The following is a 9,340-nucleotide window of genomic DNA, read 5'->3' as shown; positions in this document are numbered from 1 at the left end:
TTTTTCATTTACTTGGACCTCTTGAAAAGATTCTACAAGTTCCTCCAATATCGCTTACCTTGGAGACCTAGTGAGGGGTACAAGCAATTAGGCCTCCTATTTGGGTTTTTTTCTCAGTCACTTCCAAGCTCCCTTAACAACCCCTAGAAAAAATTACAGATTTGGATACCCTTAGAAATTTCTCACTTTGGCATCTAGATTTTGAGTTTAAGAGGTTTGTCCACACTGCCCCTAATTAGGCCTATCTAGTCGGTATTGGAGATTTGTCATCAAAAGTCTTCATCAGTCATATCAAAATAAAGAATAGACACTTATATAAGGTTTGTACATGCTCAAGGGTCCCTACCATGCCAAGTTCTCACACCCTTCAATCCATTGTTCAAGGGTTTCACCCACTTCTTCTGCTTAACAGGCTTGCCACATAGGAGATGTCAAGCCTAGGGTATCATCTTAAAAATAACAAAAGGCACTTCCTACCTCCCAAACCACTTGGAAAATTTAGTAAATAAGACAATTCAATATCCCCCATGGTTTCAGGCCATTCCCATGGTGGAATTTTGAATTGTGATCCTTTTTGCATCAAAACCCTGATTTTGAGGGTTTCTCAGGCCAGCGATAAGGAAATGGCTCTAACTTTCAAACCAAGGAGTTTCAAGACCTCACACCAATGCCAAGTGAGAGAAGATTAACAACCTTAGTTTGTCTTACTCTTAATTCATTCCATTCATCCGTACAAATCTGTAGAAAGAACAAAGAATAGAAGAAAAGTGGAGAAAATAACAATTTCTATTTGATTTGGAGACAATAATTTCATCACCAACTTCTTCTAACCTATCGGTATCATTCCTCAGGCTTATATCATGCCAAGGAACTCCTCCAACCAACCCCAACGTGTACATTCAACCAACTAATAGCTGGGAAACACAAAAATGCAAAAACTTGTCAAAGTTGCTCATGACAACATTGCAACTTTTGACCAATATGACAATTTTTCTCTCGCCTTCACATCAAAAGGACAAGAATGAACACACAACATATCTAAGATCCCTAAACACAAAAAACACAAAATACATTGCCCATATAAGGCTTTAGACCAAATTGACACATCTTTGGAGCCTTATGGCTTATTACACTGTCTTGGGACCACCATGGACATCACCATGGATCAACATGGATCAACACACATCCTACCACAAAACACCATCATGAAACAACGCATACAAATGAAGCAAACATGTCTCCTTGTGCCCCTGCACCATATTTGTAGGAGCATTTGACTAGGAGAGAGAATGAGCGGAGGGAATAAAAAATTAGAAGAATAATGATAAGTGAGATTAGGGGGCTTCTACAAGAATTCATTAGGTTATGATTTGTAGGAATCACCTAGATTAATTAATTAATTGAAATTAATTAATTAAAAGGAGGAATTTAGAGAGAATTAATAGTAGGGATTTTAGAAGAATAAAGGTAGATTGATTTATTAAATAAATCAATCAACATACTATAGTGACAACATTAATTATATTTAATTAATATTGAGAAGGAATAGGAATTGACACAATTAATAAATTAATTATGCGAGGAACTTAAATAAATTAAAATAATTAATTTAAGTGTCTACAATATATACCTCTATCGCAAATTTTGAAATCACCCAAAGGGTTATTTGATAATTAATGTAAGGAAGTTTGAAATTTAACATCATATAGCTTTGCTTGCTTAAATTTTATTATAACAAAGGTGACTAATAGTTTCAATCTTATCTTATCTGTTTTAAATATACATTTGATTTATGTTTAAGAGTGTTCACATTAATTTCCTTTTATCATGTAGATTTTCTCTATTCAATTAACTCCTAAACTTTCACTTAAATAGAACACACTTTCAAATAGAAACTCAATCAAATGTCACATTCAAACTTCACCAAGACATAACATGCATTCAAATATAATATAAACAAAATTTTCTAATCATCTATCAATTTTATAATAACATACAATAACATTTTGAAAAGAATTGAATTTAATATCATATTATAGAAAAATTTCACTTATTGTAGAAGAAAATAAAATACTTTAATAAATTCAAAAGATAAAATTTTAATTCAAACTTTTTAAGATTCTAATATAAAGAAACTAATAAATTAAATATTTAATTTATTTTTAAAATGGCAATTTATTAATCAATATACTTATAAAATGTATAAATTAATTTAAATTCTTAAATTATAATATAATTTAACTAATTTATCTTTTCATCCTCTTCTATGGAATGGCATACCTAATTCACCTAGAACTAAGCCCATTGTATTTCATCTTATAATTACCGAAGGTTTTGTCCAAGATATTAGTAAGAAAAAAAATAAAAGATTTTTTCTACATTGAAAGTGTGATATTTACATTTCACATTGTACACTCACATGCATGTCATGAGAAAGCATAATTACATATGAAACAAGTATCACCAATGGTTGCACAAGAAGACTTCACCACTTGTATGGCAAGATCATTATAGCAATCATATAAGAGGATAGAGTTCTCTATAATGGAGATCAAACACAAGCCCTTGATCCTATTCTTTCACAACCATCAATAATAGAATGAGTGGTACTAATGCAGGGGCATCTAGCTTTTACTAGTGTAAAGTCAATCTTACGTCATCCAAAGATCATGTTTTCCTTTTGTTTTGTAAGTTTCTTTATTTGTTTTGGAGCCCATGATGACATATACAAGGTGTAAGACATTCAAAAGTTTGAAAAGGCCAAAAATAATCACTTACTGTTTTTAGTAATTCGATCTATATGAACACATATGGACGTAAAAATTGACTCCAAAGAACAAATTTGAAAAATAAAATAAATTGTGAAATAATCATCTTAATATCCTATATTATTTGGGTGATATTAAAGTTTTTGTCTCAAGAAATTTCTTTTATGAAGCTTCATTCTCAAATTTGGAGACTTTAGAAGACTCAAAAAAGATTGAGAAATGAATGGAATGATCTTTAGATAAATTCAACATTGTAGATCTCTTCACAAGATCATGAGCTTTCCAACAATATATTATGATACCAAATAAGACACTTGAGTAAAAAATTATGGTTCTCGAAAGTTGTGCTACCGAAATTCAGTTTTCAAATGAAAATTCTTCTAGTTATTGATGCCAAATAAAGGGGGGAATGGAGGTTAGAGAGGATAGCCAAGTAAACATATCATTTGTGAGGTTAATGAGGGAGTTTTAGAGAGTTTTAGTAAATACATCATTTGTGAGAACAACTCCCTAAAACTCCCTCACAAATGATATGTTTACTGAAAGGATAAACCAGTAGACAAAAAAAGGCATTACTCTAGATCATAATAATGATATAAAAAACAAACATCTATACATATATCAGAACACTTTAAAGAATGAAACATAATATATAGAACAAATGATCTAACATCACACACATCAAATAAAACAAGCTCATCACAACACGTGTGTAAACCTTTTCCTTTTTTATTGATCAAATCAAAAAAAATATAAACAGGAAAATAAATGACAGTCCAAAGAAATGACTGCACAGAAACTAAAAGTAAGTTGACGCCATCAAACCATGTCTAAGGGCTGGTCCAACCAGCTCACAATACAAAGTCAAAATGGAAAATTATTCTTACCATCCATTGCAACCACATATCAAGGAAATTTACACCCAGCTGATCCAAGAAGCTCAATAAACATAACAACAATATACATGATAAGCATAATAACTCAAAAAGTCATTTATAAAAATTATGAGTTCCAACCCTAGATGTTCACAGCTGAAGCTGGTCAAGGAGATGGTGGTAGATCAAACATCGGTTTTTGAAACTTCATGAAAGAAAATAAATCTCTTCTTAGTCAAGGCTTTCAATCATATATGGATCATAAAAAGTAACCACCTAATAAGGAAGCTCAGCAAGAAATTATGGACTATTGTGAAATAGTTCCATTCTCCTACTACTGCTATTCAGTATAGTTGATCACACTGGCAAATATTTGTGCCCTTTGCCAGGTGTCTGGAACAAAGGAGGAACTGCAAGAACAAATGACATTCCTAAGATCTTGAGCTGGTAACTGTTGGGGATCTTCTAAAGCTTGCAGCCGGCTGCCAGACCTGTTACTACCAACCAAATCCACAGGGTTAACAATGGCCGAACTTGATGTTTAATGATCCATAGATTCAATCAGCATCCACTACAAATAAATCTTTTTACATTTGAGGCTGTCCCAAATGTCTCTTACTTGCTTTCTATAGGCTCTTGGATTTCCTTAAATGTCCCATCTATTTGGTTGTCTCAGTTGCATTCTTTACAGTAGTTAAAGCTCTTGTTCATCACTGGCAATTATTTGTGCCATTTACCAGGTGTCTGGAGCAGAGTAGGAAGTGCGAGGGCAAACGCTATTCCCAAGATCTTGAGCCGGTAATTGTCGGGGACCTTCTAAAGCCTGCAGCCGGCCAGACCTGTTACAACCAACCAAATCCACAGGGTTAACAATGGGCACATTTGATTTATAATGATGCACAGATTCAATCAGCATCCACTTAAAATAAATCTCTTATGTGACAATGTCTCTAACTTGCTTTCTATAGGCTTTTGGGTTTCCTTGAATTTCCCATCTATTTGGTTGTTTCAGTTGCATTCTTTATACTGGGTAAAGCTAATGTTCATCACTGCATTTGGAATTTTGGAGTATGTAAAATCACAGGTCTGGCATAGAAGTATACACTTCATTCTATATACTGCTGAGTTATTATCAGGAAAAGGATAAGATGCAGAACTTGGAAAACTTCATGCAATCCGTGCGAGTCCAGCCAATCCGTTTTTTACCATTGTCATGAACCACAAGATAACCCTGCAAAGATATGTCTGTAAAACCAAATACATCATTAAGACAACTGCTAAGAAGACTGAATTAACGCTCAAGATAAAAGCCTTACTGGCATCTGGCACATCGAAATTTATGAACAAGGAATAAAAGCCTCAAAAAACACAACCTAGAAGAAGTAAAACTACACATATCATATGAAATTCCAATTACCTCCAATGACATTGTAGGGACTAATATAGGTGCCGTCAAGTATCCCTAAACAGACATTGCCTTTAGTCTGCTCATATGTGATGGGTAGTCAGAATGTTTTATTAGTGGAGAATTCGTAATTTATTGAACAATAAACAGATTGAGGTATTGTGTCTTGACAGTAGTCACCTTGTTATAATAAATTTCAAGGAATGAAATTTGTATGGTGTTAAAGTTCATGCATCCTTACATTAATTATCAAATAGCCCTCAGGAGTGATTTCGAACTTTGCATTTGCATTTTTGAAGTTGAATGTTAATGGTTTGAAGTATGATGTTACATCTGCAATGGATCTGGTAAGCCGACAAGAATTAGATGATAGGATCTTGCTCTAATATATAATCTGTGTTAAATAAGAATTTTACAGTACGATTCATAAAAATATATTCTCACTGTGCGAAATATGAACAAATGAACAAATCCCTCCAACCTGAATCGCTTTTCCCCTCGCCAACAGAGTGGAAGCGTTATATCTGATGGATCTTGTACCAACTGGCCTCCTAAGGTTTCTTTGATCTGTATCAACCTTGCATTGTCAGAAATAGAAACAAATTATATTAAAATGACATAAGGTTAAGGCTATTTCTAAACACTTACTGCAGAGAAAAGAGCGCCATAAGCTTTTTCTGTGAATAATGTATATGAGCTGCCACTATCGAATATTATGCCTCCTAGACTTGTTTCATCTCCATCCTTTGCAAGAAGTTTTCTGCCAAAGATCATCTGTGCGACTCCCACATAGTAGTATCTTCTGATAAGTAAAGAAGAATTTGTGACTAGAAACTCATAGACTTTCTTAGATGAGAAAGGGTTCAAGAACTTCCGTTTTACATGAAATTAGAATATTAGAGGTTATCAGGCTTGCCCTCCTTTGAATATATTAACAGTTGATACCAACAAAATAGATGATAACAAAATAAACTGATTTATAGATGACAGAAACCAAACTCCAAATTTAGGGGTCAAAGCTATTAGCATTTATGTTTGAGATTGATGTTTTCTTTTTTTTCATATCTGTTTCAAAAATTTCAGAAGAAATTCAAAGCCTGTAATTTAAATTTGTCAAAGTTAAAACAAGAAACATTTAGTTTCGATGAATGAGATGGATCAGAAGGACAGACAATCTACTTAGGGCTGTGTTTTAGGCTTTAGTTTCCTTCTAGGGGTGGATGTTTTATCTAAATATCTTAACTCATAAGTTGAAAGCTAAACTTTGTGTTATCATGACATATGATACCTAAGCTGTTTCTATCGAAAGAAAAACATTTTTGAATCAGGACAGAGAAAAAATATTGTATTCTCAAATGGCAGGACAAGAATGCAACCAAAGAGGAAGGAGGATTATAGAGAATGAAGTCTGCAGCAAACTTTACCCTCGCTTTATATTCATGACGTATTGATTTGGTCCAAGCCACTCCATTTCCATATTTGGTAACCATGGATTAAAATAATTGTGCATCTTTGTGAGAGTCATGAAATCCTTGACCACGTTGCTTTATTATCAAAGAAGGGAAAGCTTGGTGTTTATATTTGATGTTGTCATGTGTAAATAATTTTCATTGAATGCCAGTCATAATTATAACTGGGGGATATCTAAAAGTTGAAACTTCCGAAAGTTGAATGTAGTAGGTGTATCAAAAAGATGAGGCTGTAAATTAGGGCTCTCTCTTGAGTAGACAGATATTAGGAGAAAAGTGGATCAGGTTCGGACAAGTGATTGGTAAAAACAGGGGAAAATTTTACAACATCAAGGCTAACATTTCATTAATGGATTGCAAGGGCAGATGATGAAGTTAAACTTATTATGGTGTGGGTGTTTTCTATCATGTTGAACACAGGTCAGATTGGAGCCAGATAGTGTAAACATTCCAAAGTCTAAACAAACGGAGCAAATGATCCAGATCATGAAGATTAAGGTCTAAATAACGATTAAGACATCTTATTTGAAGAATTCAGTTCTGACCACATAATTAGTTCCAGATAAGAATAGCCTAATTCAATTCCTAGTCTCTATCAGCTAAGATGTCTGACAAACTACAGTGTCAAAGAATTCTGGCAGAGTGAGAGATGATTTCTAATGGATGTTTATTCTTGGGATAGATAATGAACTTTAGCCATATATATTCAGTTCTAACATTTTGATAAGCTTTTGTGTTTTCAGGTTCATATTTATAAAGAAAGAAAGAAAGAAAGATTCTTTCATAGTTTATGATATTGGGTCATCTGTAGATGGGTCTACACTTACAGATGGCTTATACTAATATGAGATTACCCCGTACTTCTTGCAGAGACACTTAACTGTACTTTAAATGAGAAGTACTACCTTACCTCTTGTGAGATTTGAATTTGTGACCTCTCTTTTAAGAATCAACTAGAAAATATGCAAACACACAGATTTTGACCTTTCAGTTCAAGAAAAATGGGAGAGAGAGTGTAAGGTTCTTTATTCCAACTTACACTTTTGGCTCGCAAAGCAGAGGAACCCAGGTCATGGACGAGGTAGGCACATGATCATCACCAAAGAACATATATCCCCCTTTTTTCCCTCCTCCAGCAATACAGATGCCTATGACATTATTGATGAGGCCTTGCCTTTGCCATTGAGATGGAAGACTTGCTATACCGTTACTCAGACCCAAAACACCATCTGTAGCTTGTGTCCCTTCCAAAGACACATATTGGTAATATCCACATCTGTCACAGGAAAAATGGAAGTCACTGATACTGTCAAATTCTTTTCCATAACAATCTATAATAAAGGAAAACGCCAAGATTCACATGAAGTTGCAAGTGGCCAGAGTCCTATACATTTAACATATCTTAGTTCCTTAGATGCTTAAGAACATAGTCTCTGGGCTAATTAGCTTCTCTAATTCATGATCTTTTAAGTTTTTGCACTTCTAGTAAATGGGAGGAAAAAGAAAGGAAAAAGGCATACCCAAATACAGAACCAGTCCTGATGATGGTGCCATTGGTGAGTCTTACCCAGAAACTGTCCCTAATAAGAAATCCCAACGAGAACCCACGATCAGCATATCTAATATCATAATCACACTGCTCGGAAGAACTCTTACATTCATAGTTTCCACGACTCGCTTTCTGCACAGGTTCACAAAGAGGGTGTTCGCATGATACCCCTGAGCGTGGTTGTGGTTTGTACCATTGATGGGGTGTCTGTAGAAAACGAAAGTAACCAATTGAATCAGAAACTGAAAAACATAAATAATCTTTATACCCACCATGGACTGCTACAAAAAACCATGGCCATACCGATGCCAATGAGCATCCAAAGAGCCCAAACTTATTAAACTAGTCATAGAATACGTGTGGCATTTCTGCGATTGGTACAAAAAATAACATATGGGTCGTGATTGTTATTTACCTCGCCACACCTTCGGCAGGGGGCGTCACACTGAAGCCATGTTAAGTCACTGCCAGTGTCTATATCCAGATAATATTCCTTGGGGGGATTACCAATTACTGCACTCATGTAGTAAATCCTGCAATTCAGTTTGCATATTCATGAGCTTTAAATTTGGAATCCAGAATGAGAATAAAATTTTGAATTTGAAAGTTTGTTCTTTTTCCTTACCCATCTGGAAAAACATTGCCTTGCACTTTAAATACAGTAGTCTTTTCAGCTGCTTGTAATCTCCTCCCAATTCTCTGGATGTCTTGTTCAACTAATGAGGAAATCTGGGATTGCTCATTCTTGGGATAAATTGGGTACACATCTGCTGCTCCTAAGGACACAACAGCCAGTAGAAAACAGAGCTTTTGTATGACACTCATTTTCATATTCCCCAGCAGCAGTTTGCTCTCAATTTTACAACACTTATTCTTAAGAGATGAAGAGACGAAATAGCAATAAGTAAAATGTTATGTATGTTGAACCCAAATGTGATTTATAGCAGGGGATGTTCCCCCTTGAATGCAAGGGATTCGAGTATAGCGAAGGAAGTTCAGTCTTGCACGAAGCTTCCTCAGTGCAATACTACTCACGTTTATGTTTCTACGGCTGTATTCCATTTCATTTGAAAGGGGGCAAACAATTTTATATTCGGCCTTTCCGTTAGCCTTTCAATTGACCACTAGTTTAAAAACAAAGAGAAAATTATATAAATTAAAATTGTGCTCTTCCCTCACATGCAAAGTAAGATTTGTATGAAAAATGGAATGAAATTATGGTTTTTTTTTTTAATGAGTTTTTTGTTTCTTGGTGAAGTTGAAGATTCCTAATG

General features: G+C 34.5%; 1 protein-coding gene across 5 annotated transcripts; it reads right to left on the bottom strand.

Annotated features, from left to right (window-relative positions):
- Positions 1-3,736: 3,736 nt before the first annotated feature.
- LOC131043089 (aspartyl protease APCB1-like) lies at positions 3,737-9,094 on the bottom strand. 5 transcript variants are annotated; one of them, XR_009372567.1, is made up of 11 exons: positions 8,692-9,091; positions 8,482-8,599; positions 8,038-8,273; positions 7,557-7,793; positions 5,697-5,850; positions 5,530-5,615; positions 5,290-5,392; positions 5,061-5,127; positions 4,801-4,888; positions 4,263-4,482; positions 3,737-4,140 (listed from the first exon to the last, which is right to left on the bottom strand). XR_009372567.1 is itself a non-coding variant. In XM_059221340.1 (10 exons), the coding sequence occupies exons 1-9, from the start codon at positions 8,895-8,897 to the stop codon at positions 4,776-4,778; spliced, it is 1,320 nt and encodes a 439-aa protein (XP_059077323.1). In that variant the 5' UTR covers positions 8,898-9,094; the 3' UTR covers positions 3,737-4,482; positions 4,747-4,775. The 5 variants fall into 5 exon arrangements, 2 of the variants coding, with proteins under 2 accessions (XP_059077323.1, XP_059077322.1); XR_009372566.1 differs by having other exon boundaries at positions 3,737-4,134; XM_059221340.1 differs by having other exon boundaries at positions 3,737-4,482; positions 4,747-4,888; positions 8,692-9,094.
- Between the last annotated feature and the right edge of the window lie 246 nt (positions 9,095-9,340).

This window comes from Cryptomeria japonica, chromosome 5 (assembly GCF_030272615.1).
Source record: "Cryptomeria japonica chromosome 5, Sugi_1.0, whole genome shotgun sequence".
Lineage (NCBI taxonomy): Eukaryota > Viridiplantae > Streptophyta > Pinopsida > Cupressales > Cupressaceae > Cryptomeria > Cryptomeria japonica.
This window is presented reverse-complemented; position numbering and strand designations above follow the sequence as displayed.

What these genes read in the sequence shown, in the direction of transcription:
- LOC131043089 (XM_059221339.1), bottom strand. Translation starts at nt 8,897, where the DNA reads ATGAAAATGAGTGTCATACAAAAGCTCTGTTTTCTACTGGCTGTTGTG. An exon ending in CTGCTTTGCGAGCCAAAAGT is followed by an intron (nt 5,851 to 7,556) that starts GTAAGTTGGAAT and finishes TTTACTTATCAG; the next exon opens with AAGATACTACTATGTGGGAG. An exon ending in TCCCTACAATGTCATTGGAG is followed by an intron (nt 4,889 to 5,060) that starts GTAATTGGAATT and finishes TTGGTTTTACAG; the next exon opens with ACATATCTTTGCAGGGTTAT.